At 46.0% G+C, this 12,220-nt stretch overlaps 1 protein-coding gene across 1 annotated transcript in view; it reads left to right on the top strand.

The window, feature by feature from the left end:
* The window catches only part of Serinc5 (serine incorporator 5), a 94,088-nt gene extending 82,311 nt beyond the window's left edge, over positions 1 to 11,777 (top strand). Inside the window, exons 9-12 of the mRNA XM_038323473.1 lie at positions 843 to 909; positions 4,399 to 4,438; positions 5,031 to 5,175; positions 7,646 to 11,777. Coding sequence (XP_038179401.1) covers positions 843 to 909; positions 4,399 to 4,438; positions 5,031 to 5,175; positions 7,646 to 7,793 — 400 coding nt within the window. The 3' untranslated portion in view covers positions 7,794 to 11,777. The remainder of the gene's footprint in view (positions 1 to 842; positions 910 to 4,398; positions 4,439 to 5,030; positions 5,176 to 7,645) is intronic.
* The last annotated feature ends 443 nt before the right edge of the window (positions 11,778 to 12,220 follow it).

Raw genomic sequence — 12,220 nt, 5'->3', positions numbered from 1 at the left:
CGACCATGCTATGCAGGCACTCTGCTAACTGAGCTGCATCGCCTGGATTTAAAGGGGAAAAAAGCAAAAATAAAAATACAGGCCAGTAATTCCTCTAACAAACTTCAGAGGGAAAGTGTCGCTCTGCTGCCCTTTGCTTTTCTCTCATCTCCTCCCGGTCCTCCCGTAACTGTGATCTCTAAGTGAGACTCACACTCACCAGAGAGAGAGAAGTGGGGGAGGCGGAGGGGGAGGGAGAGGGGGGGGGTGAAATTACAAAGTGATTCTAGCATTTGAGCAAGGAGCAGCAGGAACCCATGCTGAATACCAAGATAGAAGACCAGAGATATCAGCAAACTTGTGTCTGGATGAAATGATCTAATACCGTGGACATAAAAAGGTCATTGTAGAATCAGCCAACAAGCTTGGATAACAAATGAAATATCACAGTAGCTTGTGTTCCTCCTCGGTGTCTGGTGCGGGGTTGGTTCCAGGAGTGCCCTCCTCCCCCAGATACCAAATCAAGTTCCTTGCATATAAAATGGTGTAAGTATTATTTTTACGAAAGATCTGCATACATCCTCTAGATGGCATGTCTGATACAGCGTAAATTATGTAAGATATCATTACTTAGAAAATAAGAGCGAGGGAGGAAGATGCGTTCATGTTCAGCACATCTTTTCAGACATACCTTTGCCTCCCAGATAACTTTATGCAAAGTTAAACCCCCAGATGGAGACAAGGGGGGCAGATGTGCTTGCACGAAGACGCCGGAGCTGTGGGCACAGTAAGCCTCAGCCAGGCAGCGCCCCCTCCATTCCAGATGACAGCTTCTCACTGTGCTCTCTGACTTTTCTTCCTAGTTTGACATCAACCACGAGGTCAAGCTCGGACGCTCTGCAGAGGCGATACGGAGCTCCTGAACTGGAAGTAAGTTCCTCCCTCCTTCCCCTGCTCCATAGGACAGCCTTTGTGCGCTAGTGTCTTTTTTTTTTTTTATCAATTTTGTCAGGCAGTGGTGGTGTTTACCTTTAATACTAACACCCAGGAGGCAGAGGACTCTTGTGTTTTAGTCCAGGCTGGTCTACAGATCAAGGTCCAGGATAGCCATGGATACACAGAGAAACCCTCTGTGTATCAAAAAACCAAACCAAACAAACAAAAACCAACCAAACTAAAGAACAAAAAATAAATTTTTTGGTACAGTAGATTCTGTCCATAGTTTCTCCTCCCAGAGCCCACCCCCGTCCATCCAACTCCATTCTTCTTTCTCCCTCTCCTTAGAAAGCAACAGGCCAATTTAAAACCAAAACAAAACAAAGCACAAAACACAAAACACATACTCAAAGAGAGAGACACACACAGGCACACATACACATACTCAGAGACACACATGCACACACACATGTGTTCAAACAGACACACACACACATAAAACCCATACAAACATAAAATCAGAAACCATAACAGTTAAGCAAAAGACAAGTAAGGTAGAAAATGCCCAAGCAAAGCCTTATAAGCCAGCACATCTCCAAAGACACCACTGAGTTTGCTTTGTGTTGGCCATCTACTGCAGGGCATGGGACCTGCCCTTGATATGGCTTCAGTAAGCCAGTAAGAAAACTCATTTTTACTTTGCATTGTGCTGTTTTTTTTCCCCCCCGGCATTCATGGTTCTATTCTGTCTGAAAAAGAATAAGATTTTTGTCCTGTGTATTAAAATGAAAGAATTCTTAAATTTTCCATCACCAGTGTTGGCCTCTTGCCCATTACCCTGGCACCCACCCCCAGTCTGAGCCGAAGCTTGTTCAGCTCCTCCTTGTTTGCTCTCTTTGGTTGTAACAGGATACAGATGTTCCTTTTGTTTTAAACCGCTCACCTGTCTGACACCCATTGGTATTCTCCATAGAGAGCGTAGCCGTGCAGTTCTGTAGGAAGACAGAGAAGGCAGGGAGAGGACTGCACGTGCCCTGCAGACACTGACACCTCAGTTGTACACCAGTGCCTTCACACATGTGTCCTGCAGCAAAGACCTCAGAACTGTAAACACACCAATGAGGCCATTCACAGCATGTCGATGTGAGGATGGAGCCAGCAGCCGACCATCAGTCAACAAAGCCCTGTTGTTTCCTTTCCTGTGCAGAAGGTTTTTATCTGGAGCTCTTGATGAACCATAAACCATAGTCAGAAGACTCAAACTTGCAGGGTAGTTAAGACAAGACAGCCCTGACCCAGGATTGGTAAGGACCTGGCAGTCCAGTGATTGGCTAAGCTGTTTAGCACTGGCCAGGTGCTGTTCTGAGCTTTCTGTGTGTCATTTAAGTCCTCACAGAAGCCCAGTAAGGGGCTGTTCTTTGCACTTTACAGAAAAGAGATTTCCATTTTCCAGGATGTGGCCCCAGGGTAAATGTTCTTGACAGCACATTGCGTAGGAGCACAGCTGCTGTCCCTGGTCCCTGCTGCTGGCCTTGCCTGGCATCTGGCCACTGGCTCCATTTGAATAACGTTTACTGGGCACTTTGCTCTGCAGCTGGCTGTCTAGGATGCCCCTTCCAGCGCCTGACCTGGAGATAGGGAGCCATAATGAGGGCTTGTTACTCCACCAGCGCTTTCTGTCACTTACAGGAGAAGACTGTGCGGGTTGAATAGGTTGCTGCTGTCCCTTACAGAGCAGAGTGTCCTCCAGAAGCCTTTGTTCCTTTGTTCTCACACTGACTGGGTGGCCACCTGCTGAGGGGGTGGATATTAAGGTTTCAATGTCCCCATTGTATACAGCTCAAGCTCAAACAGCAGCGAGTCCCAGGTTAGGTTTAAGAGAGAATGTTGTTCTTTTCCTGAGAGAGGGAAGCTGCCCACCCTTTGCCTCTAAGCAGTGGGCTCATGCTCCCACGTAGAGTTGCCTGGGATATACCTTCGAAAATCCGAGCTGGTGTTTTCTGTGGTAACTTAAGCTTCAAGAGAAACAGGACCTCAGCATGACTAAAGAGAGCCCACTGCTGTTGGTGAATTGTAGACCGCCTCACATGATCCACATGGTGTGGAGTTGGGGTGGGGGGAGGCAAGGGCTTGACCTTGAGTGGGAGCACTGGGGATGAAGGCTGACGCTCAGGTTTCTGTAGTTCAGCTGTCTTCCACTAGAGACAGCAAGGGCCCTGGCTTCCCAGGCAGTCTTGGCATGTTCTGTGCTTCTTACTCTGTTTATCAGTCTCTCTGTGATTATGTAATAAAGCTTAGATAATTTCATTTCTTTTTCTTTGAGCTTCTTGTTCTGAACAAGTAAGAAAAAAGATATAAAATTCAAATTGTTCTGAAAAAGCTAGTGTCCCAGCTATTTGTATCTGCAGTCAGCTCAGCAGTCTGATTTGTTTATTTTTATTGTTTTGTTTCTATTTTTATAAAAAAAAAAAACTCACTACATAACACAGGCTGGCCTGGATCGTGCAGTGTAGCCCAAGCTGGTTTGAATCTGCTGTGCCACCCAGGCTATCCTTGAGTTCACCACGTTGCTCAAGCCAGCCTTGAACTTGGGATTCTTCTGCCTCCTGAGTGCTGGGTCAGGATCAGCAGCGCCCCTGCCCAGCAGCTGCCTGAGCCCTGCTCTTCAGCTTTCTCCCTTTCCCAAGTCACGCTCTTTAGCTTTGGCCCCCTGAATACCACATGCCAGCTGTTATTGTGACTCACAGATCCCAAGGTCTCCATTCTGCATTCATCCCAGCTCTGTCATGAAACTGTTTCACCTGCCCCATTTCAGCATCTTCAGCTGGGATCCCAGTCCCAGCCCAAGGCAGGAGCAGAACTGATGGGTAGCATGCGCAGAACTGATGGGGAGCATGCGGAATGAGCACTAGGAAGTCTGAGACAAGTAAGGTCCTCGGCTTGTTTGCTGCATGTGCAGCCATCCAGAAGTAGAAACCGAGGCAGAGTGGCTCAAGTGGGTAATTTATTAGGGGTCAGCACACGTAGAAGGGAGAAAGAGAGGAAGGTGACAAATTAGACAGCGTATAAATTAAGTTAAAGGACAGTATAAGCTGGATTAGCCCCAGGGCATGTTCCCAAGCATATATAGTGCCCCAGAGTGTCCTAGTTGGCCTGTTAACTGGGTCTTTATATGCCTTCCATGATCATTTCTTCCATAGAGGATGCCCAGAAAGGGCTGCTACAGGACAAAGCAGTTCTGCAACAGAAGATATGCCTGAAGGAGCTGGTACACAGGCTTTGTTTCCAGGGTACCTAGCTAGGACATCCCCATGCCCAGGACGGTATTCCCTCTTACTGTACCCAGTGTATCTTGGGACAAATACTTAGCCAAACCTTTTGAGATGCCAGCATGTGCTTCTGATAGCAGTTTTGCCATGTGGCAGCCTTCAGTGCTAGGGACATAAACACAGGCGTCTGACTCCATTGTCTTTGTTCTCACAGGTAGCCCGGTGCTGTTTTTGCTTCGGCCCAGATGGAGAGGGTAAGTTCAGTCAGCATTTCTTTTCTATGCCTGACCGTAGCCTTGCAGACTGGGATTTCTCCCTGTAAGCATCTGAAATTCGGGCACTATGTTGGTACCTAAACCATGCTTCATCCGAAGCTGGCTCACTGTTTAGATACTTCTTACGCCTTCCTCAAGGGCCGCTGCATTTTGTTTTTGGCATTCTGGTTCATGTCTAATTTAAGTAAGAGAAAAAAGTACAACATGTGTACTTTTTTAAAAGAATGATAAGAAAATGTCAAGAGGCCCCTACACCTCCTTTGGGTACCATTTCTTTTCATCTGCTTGCTTTTCTTCATAAAAGGGAAAGTCCTGGGGGCTTGAAAGCGCATGGGTCACCCTCCTGCTACGCTTCTAATAGTCTCTGTGTCTTTAAGAACGCTTTCTTCTGCCTTACTGAATTAACATATTTGCTGACCTGTCTAGTCAAGGAATCTCCTAGGGTGACGGAGGTGCAGGTGGAGTTTGTATTGTTTCCACATAGCAGCACCTAGGATGGAAAGGTACAAGCAGGAGCTGCTGGCTCCCCCTAAGGCTCACCGCTGCCCTTGGCACCCTTTGTCATCTGCAGACACTGAAGAGCAGCAGAATGTCAAGGAGGGGCCCCGGGTCATCTATGACGAGAAGAAAGGCACCGTCTACAGCTACTCCTATTTCCACTTTGTCTTCTTGCTGGCTTCCCTCTATGTGATGATGACCTTGACCAGCTGGTTCCAGTGAGTGTCCCATTTGAATTCCTTAAAGCCAAACTCAGAGTAAATATATCTATCGAGTTAAATAGTTGTCTGAGAAGCAACAAAACCAAACCAAACAAACGAACCCCAAGTTCAGTGTGGTTCTCAAAGTGTGGAGTCCACTCTTGTCCAGCTCTCACCGCTCTTCCTGGTGGAACAGCACCTTTCCTGCACCCACTGCTCACTGCAGTTAAGAAGTAGCAGGTGCTGGGGGTGCTCAGGCAGAGCATGAGCTCCGTGTGAGAGGCCTTGAGTCCCATCTCTGTACCAGGAAAGAAAGCACACAAAACGGGAAGGGCTAATTCCACTTGGCAAGTCTGGAGAACCTTAGCCGTAATAGATGAAAGGTTGTCTTAAGAAAGATTAATATAGTGGGGTTTTTCCTACTTCAAAATACGTATGTTTTATTTCCAGTTTTTAATTTGCCCATGCCTAATGGATCTGATTCCTACATGGAGATTCATACTTTTTGTACAGACCCAGACTTCCGCTTGCATCCATGTGTTTGTTAATAGGTGTTGTGTGGCTCTCATGTACCGTACTGATGTAAGCACCAGAGATTGTACTCCAGTAGGAGACAGACCTTGACCCACACTTGTGCACTGTGTCAGGTGGTGGGTACCGTGGACCAGGAGTCACGGTCTGGAACCTAGGGTCAGAACACTCCCTGGAGGACATTCTTCTGAGGGAGGGGTAGACTTTGATGTTTCCGAGTGATCATTTGAAAACTCCTGGAGGAATTTTTGACTTGGAACATCTGAGAAAGGAGAAGCTAGGGAGAAACCAGAGCTCTCCTTCCATCTTGCTCAGAATGTAAAATGAAGCCTGTAGCAAGCTTTCTTGTTGGGCTATCTTTAGATTGCCAGCCTCCAAATAAAGACATGGAGACTTACTATTAATTATGAAAGTTTGACCTGTAGCTTAGGCTTCTCACTAACTAGTTTTTATAACTCAGATTAATCTGTTTTTATTAATCTTTGTTACCTCTACTCTGTACCATATGTCTGACTTCTTCAGAGTCTCACTGGCTTGTCTCCGCCTCTGTAACATGAGGGGGCCAGGCCTGCTTGTTTGGGTTTCTGTCCCACCAGGTACCCCACAGCCATTAAGCCCCAAAGAAAATCACACCTACATCTCTATAAGTTACAAAGCTGATTGGCCCATTAGCTCTAGCCTCTCACTGGCTAACTCTCACATCTTGATTGACCCATTTTTCTGATCTATGTTAGCCATGTGGCTCAGTACCTTTTTCAGTGGTTGCAGATCACATCCTGCTGCTTCGGTGATCTGGGCAAGAGAGTGGGAGGAATCAACTTCCTCCTTCCCAGAATTCTCCTGTTCTCATTACATCATTTTTACTTCCTGTGTGGTTTTCCCATCTATATTTTCTGCCTGGCCAATCAGCGTTTATTTAAAACATGATTGACAGATTACAGACAATTCTCCCGCACCACGCCTCGCTCCTTCCCAGACTCCTCTCTGTCCGCAGAAGTCCTGAGTAACCTCTTCCTGCCTAGCTGTTGTCCATTCAACTCTTCACTAAGCCAACCACAGCAGTGCATCTTCGCACAGTGTACAGATATCCTACAACAGAAGCCACATTGGAAGATAAAGTTTGGCAATAGTTTGAAAAATAGTTTGGCAGTTCTTTGCATGGTTCAACAAAGATCATAGTATAATCCAGCAATTTCCCTCCTAAGATCCAAGACAAAAAGGAAAAAACACCAAAAAATTATAGGCAAATGCTCATGTCATAGTAATTCATAACAACACAGAAGTCTGGGATAGCTCAAATGTCCATACCTGATGAGATAACAGAGTGTGGTAGTCTCAAACAATGAAATACTGCATATCAATAAAAAGGAGTGACATACAGTTGAGTATCCCCAACCCAGAAATCCAGTATCTTCTCAAATCTAACATGACATGGGAGAGTTCCCATTTCCAGTTTTGCACTTGTTCAACTGCTAACATCCATGTAAATATCCCAGGGTGAAAAACTCTGGAATCTGGTCCTAGGCATCTCAGATAAGGACTCAGTCAGTGCTGGTACATGGTATAGCACCAAGAACTTTGGAAACAATTCTGCTATATTTAAAAAGCCAATTATAAGAGACCACGTGACTGCATTTACCTGAATTGGCTTAGAAAGGGCAAATCCTACCGACAGGAAATAGTTAACGAATGCAGGTAATAGGGGACAGTGGGAATGGGGGGGGGGGCAGCTAAGGGATACAGGATGTCTGGGGAGATGGCGATGTTCTTGAACTGATTGTAGCAATGACTCTACAAGCCTGTGAGTCTTTGAAAAGTCACCAAATGATACATTTAAAATGTATATGAGTTACAACCCCATTAATTGCTAAGAGAGTTGGCGGCTGCTTGGGGCAGGAAGTGCCTAGCAGAGGAGCTCTCTTCCGCTCTCACCACACCTGTGTCCTCTCCTCAACAGTTACGAAAATGCCACCATTGAGACCTTCTTCACTGGGAGCTGGTCCACCTTCTGGGTCAAGATGGCCTCCTGCTGGATGTGTGTGGTACTGTACCTGTGGACCCTGGTGGCCCCTCTTTGCTGTCCCTCCAGGCAGTTCTTGGTGTGAGGATGCCCAAGTGCCCCTCGGCTAAGCAGGCCTGCGCCCCGCTCTGGAGCATGTGCATCAGGGTGTGAGCAGCAGCTGATGCCCTGTGAAAAGCTGATGCTCTCTGGCTATCTTCCCCGGGTCTGACAACACTCTCAGAAACAAGCAAAGTCTCCCAGTCAGCTCCTCAGTCTGACCTGCCAGAATTGAAATCTTCAGCCAAGCCCATAGGTGCAGTTCTTTACGCCACCCCCTATGTGGTAGCTAAAGTTCTGTCACTGTTTTTCTTGTGTTTTAACCAGAACAGAACTCGGGGCGCAGCACCCATCACAGGGATGAAAATGGCCTTGTATAGCCTGCCATTCTCATACCAGGTATAAAGAAGCAAAAACAAACCCCCTGAGGCCCTAGCCCTCAGATGGGTCTTGACCTCTGTCACTCACGTTTGCCTCCTGGAGCCCTCACGGCTCCCTGTTTGTAGAGGACAAGAGGAAGGTCCTCCACCCTCAGACTACGGCCCTGTGTCCCTGCCGCAGCATTTTCCTGTGAGGTCCTGATGCTGGGAGTTAGGGCCTTTCCCCTCTGCCCTTGGCAGAGGTTCTTCATTCTTTTTGGGGTAATCTTTGTAATAATGTGAAAAGCACAAGTTGATCTCACCTCCATTGAATTCTCCACCATTTTATGCCTACCCAGTCTGAGTCTGCAATAACTGTGGCTCTTATTTATGGTGGTGTTCATATGATTGTAGTCAATGTTATTTTCTTTGCCCGAGCAGCAGAGGACTACAGCTCTTACTTGTTATTAACAGTAATGCTTTAAGGATCTTAACAGAAACACTGCTTCTTGGCTGCAGCTCGTCACACCCTTCTCAGAGTGTTACGGGCAGCCCCTGCCCATCCTCCTCTACCACGAGGCCTTCCCCACTTGCAGTGTGCCCCAGTGCTAGCATCGTAGAAGTAGTAGGGCTGGGGTGAGGAGCTTCAGCAGAGCCAACCAGGCAGAGCTAGACAGGCTGTGGGAGTGAGGAACTGGACTGAGATGCAGAGGTGGGTAGCTGAGGGCATCTCCTAGGATTCCATCCACAGACATTTGCCAGATACACTTGTGGAAAGTAGTGCTCACAGGTATGCGTTTTCAGTGCTGATGTTCGTAGTCTAGGAGATTCCCCAGTGCCAAGTCTGCCGAAGATGCTGGTGGAGGCATATTCTGCTTTCATGTAGAGTAGAGATACTCTCTAGACCTCTCAGAAGGGCTCAGTCTAGCTGTTCTTTTCTGTGCCTATCTGAACAAGTCCGGCAGAATTGGGACCCACCTAAGCCCGGTTCCCATGTGCCAAAATGTGGATTATTGTTTCTCCTCATTCCTGTGTCCACCTACTAAGTGCCACGGGGGAGTAAATATGGGAGGATTCTCTGAAGAACTTGCCTGGTTGACAGTGTTTGAGATCTAGTCTTAAAGGGTACACAAATAAGGATGCCTTCCTTGTTTGTAAATATCATCTTAATTCCTTGTATAGGTCAGGGACTCTTTAAGATCAGCAGTTTAAATACACTTGAAAATCACAAACGATATAGCTACACACTAACTCTAAACAAGTCTAGTGAATACCATGGGAATGGGAGCCCCATCAACGGGGACCGGTTCAGAAAATGGGCGGTGTGAGCCAGCTCCATGGCAGCCTGAAGGACCCATCCTGTGAGAAGAAGCAGAGGGGAACTGAGGTAGGGGTGGAGCAGTGATGTTTAATGTTTTCCTCCTGCTAAGGTCTGTCTTCTCTGTTGAGTCTGGCGGCCGGATCTGAGTTTTGAATTGGCCCTCATAGCGGATCAAGGTCAAGCTGACAAAGCCACACATTCCTGGGCTGGTCCTTGTCAGTCCCCTTTCCTCTGCAGAAAACAGCTCAGGGAGACACAGGATAGTGCCAGCGGCAGCTCCCTGTGGCTTCTCCGTCAGCTGGCCAGGCCCCACTTATTTTCCAGCTGCCCAAGTGGTAGTGGGGTACGTGCCCTCCCCTTCAGAAGCTAGGTCTCCCGCGAGAAGGGTTGACCACGCCCAACTTTACTCTCAGCTGCTAGGGTTCCGCTGACAGTCATAAGTGAGATGGCTACACTTGAGTTTTGTGGGCTACCTAGTAAGATAGACATTAAGAATTAAACCTTTAATCTCAGCAGAAGCAAGGGGATCTCTGTGAGTCCTAGGCAGCTAGACCCTGTCTCAAAATGGCAAGCTGACACTCGTGATTAGAAACTACTCAGGTGGTAGTCCGTGTGTGGGTTTAAGACCCTGTTATAGCTTTTTGCACTTGAGAAACTGGAAAGTGTGCCAATTGCTTTGAATTAACAACGGCGGTGTTAACTTGCCTTATCTACCAGTAACTTTTAAAGGTAGCGCCCTTTGCTTCTTGCCACGCTCACAGGACCATAAAGCTCCACTCCTGGAAGCTGTGGATCTGACCCTCTACTGTGGCAGACCTGGCAGCAGAGCGCTAGACACTGTAGTGTCCCCTCCCTCTCGTCTTATGAGTAAAACACTTGAGCCAGGAGGGGATTCTCCTGGCAGTCGTGCTTAGACACAGCGCCTGGTTAGAGACTAGAGACTGTCCCCGTGTTCGCCCTTGGAAAGCCTGCCAATCATTGCTGAGTCAAGCTTTTGTATTTCTGGGTAGCTGCTCCAGGCTTCTTGGGAAGTCAGCAGAGGAGTTGTTTTCCAGAGGTTTGGGGAAGTTTTATATCTGGGTAACTGTGGTGGGGAAGGAATTGGAGGGAGTGTAGGGTATTGAGACTTTGGGGTTCTGATTCCCATAAGGAATGGCCAGCAGGAGTTTCCACATGACGGCAATGTTTCCAGTTTCACAGATGACGTCACTGTAGTGTTAATTGCCCCCTTCCCAAACTGTCACCCTCTGCCTTTTTCAGACGATGTACTTATTTAAGTTTTGCCAGATGGCCCATCATTGGTGCTTCACGTTTCTCTGGAAGGGAGCTCCAGAGCCTATATTTAAACTTGCTGGGCTTTTCTTCTTCTGTTGTCTTTCTAAGCAGGATCTTGTTTTGGTGTATACCAATACCTACCACTTATACTCAGAGATGAGACTGAATGCCCAGAAAGGATGCTGGGCCCTCCTCCTTCATCAGAGATGAGGTTGGCACCTGGGCCTAGAATCTGAAGGGTTTTTTTTTTTGTGTGTGTGTGTGGAATTTAATTAGTAAACATTTTCATTTCTTACAGAGATGGGCTCTCTAGTGTCGTGGTAACATCAGCAGACAGGAGAGCAGCTCACAAGGTCTTTAGCTCGCTCTTTTATGCTGTCCATCAGTGAATCATTCAGAGACAGTTATTTTGAAAGGCCAAGATACTTGACTTTTACCAAAGAGGTGTATTTGATTTTGTTTTAGTTGGGATAGGGCAGGTAAATCAGGAATGCATTTGCCCAAAAAGACTTTGGCAAAAGTGTAACCACATTCACATGAGCAAAATGCTGGAAGAACTCGTTAAGGTAATCCTTTGGGAGAAAGGCTCCTGGGAAACTCTCAGGTAAAGAAAGATTGCAGCAGATGAGTAATATATGTCTTGAGAGCTATTTATAAAAATTTTAAGAGGATCATTTTGTCTTCGTTTATTAAAGATTTAAACTTTTTTTACTTTGCAAAGAAAAAGTACAAAAACTTTTATAGTCATATCTGTTAATTTTTTAAAAAGATTTTTTTTGGAAACAATTAGCTGTAGCCAAATTTTGTGGTTACTTTTTTTCTATATTGGAGTTTGAATGCAATTAGTATGGTAAGTCTACTGTTGGTTTATACAGTTTCTGACATGGTTAGATTTTGCTACCTTTTAAAATTGCTGTTTTTTTGCCACAATGCCAATTATGGATTTGGATTTGTACCTTTTTTTTGAATGCTAATTTTTCTATGAACTACCTGAAATTGACTGGCCTTTTCCTATGTAAAAAAAAACTCAAACTTGTTAACTCTGTACTTTAATAAAATTTAAACCTAAAAACCATGTTGTTTGTTTTCTTTCTGTTAGACACATGACTAAAGCCTCCAGTTAGCCTGTGGCAGGGTTTGTGCCTTTACATGTCAATCAAGGATCAAACATCTTGACAACTATGCAGATAGTTTATACTTAACAAATGAAATGTATTATTTATGGTATCAAGTTTAAGGCCTTGAACTACAAATAGAATTGTAGATGGAGTTTCTCTGTCCCACCAGCATCTCCCAAATAACTACACAGAGACTTAATATTAATAATAAGTGTTCAGCTGATAGTTTAGACTTGTTACTAACTAGCTCTTACAACTTAAATTAACCCACATTTTATCTGTGTTCTACCACGTGGCAGTACCTTTTCTCAGTACAGCATGCACATCTCCTGCTTCCTCATCATCTTGCTCAGGACTCCTCAGACTCCGCCCTTCTTCCCAGCATCCTCCTAGTCTGGCT

This window comes from Arvicola amphibius, chromosome 3 (genome assembly GCF_903992535.2).
Source record: "Arvicola amphibius chromosome 3, mArvAmp1.2, whole genome shotgun sequence".
Lineage (NCBI taxonomy): Eukaryota > Metazoa > Chordata > Mammalia > Rodentia > Cricetidae > Arvicola > Arvicola amphibius.
The sequence above is the reverse complement of the archived record's forward strand: the minus strand, read 5'-3'. Positions and strand labels throughout refer to the sequence as shown.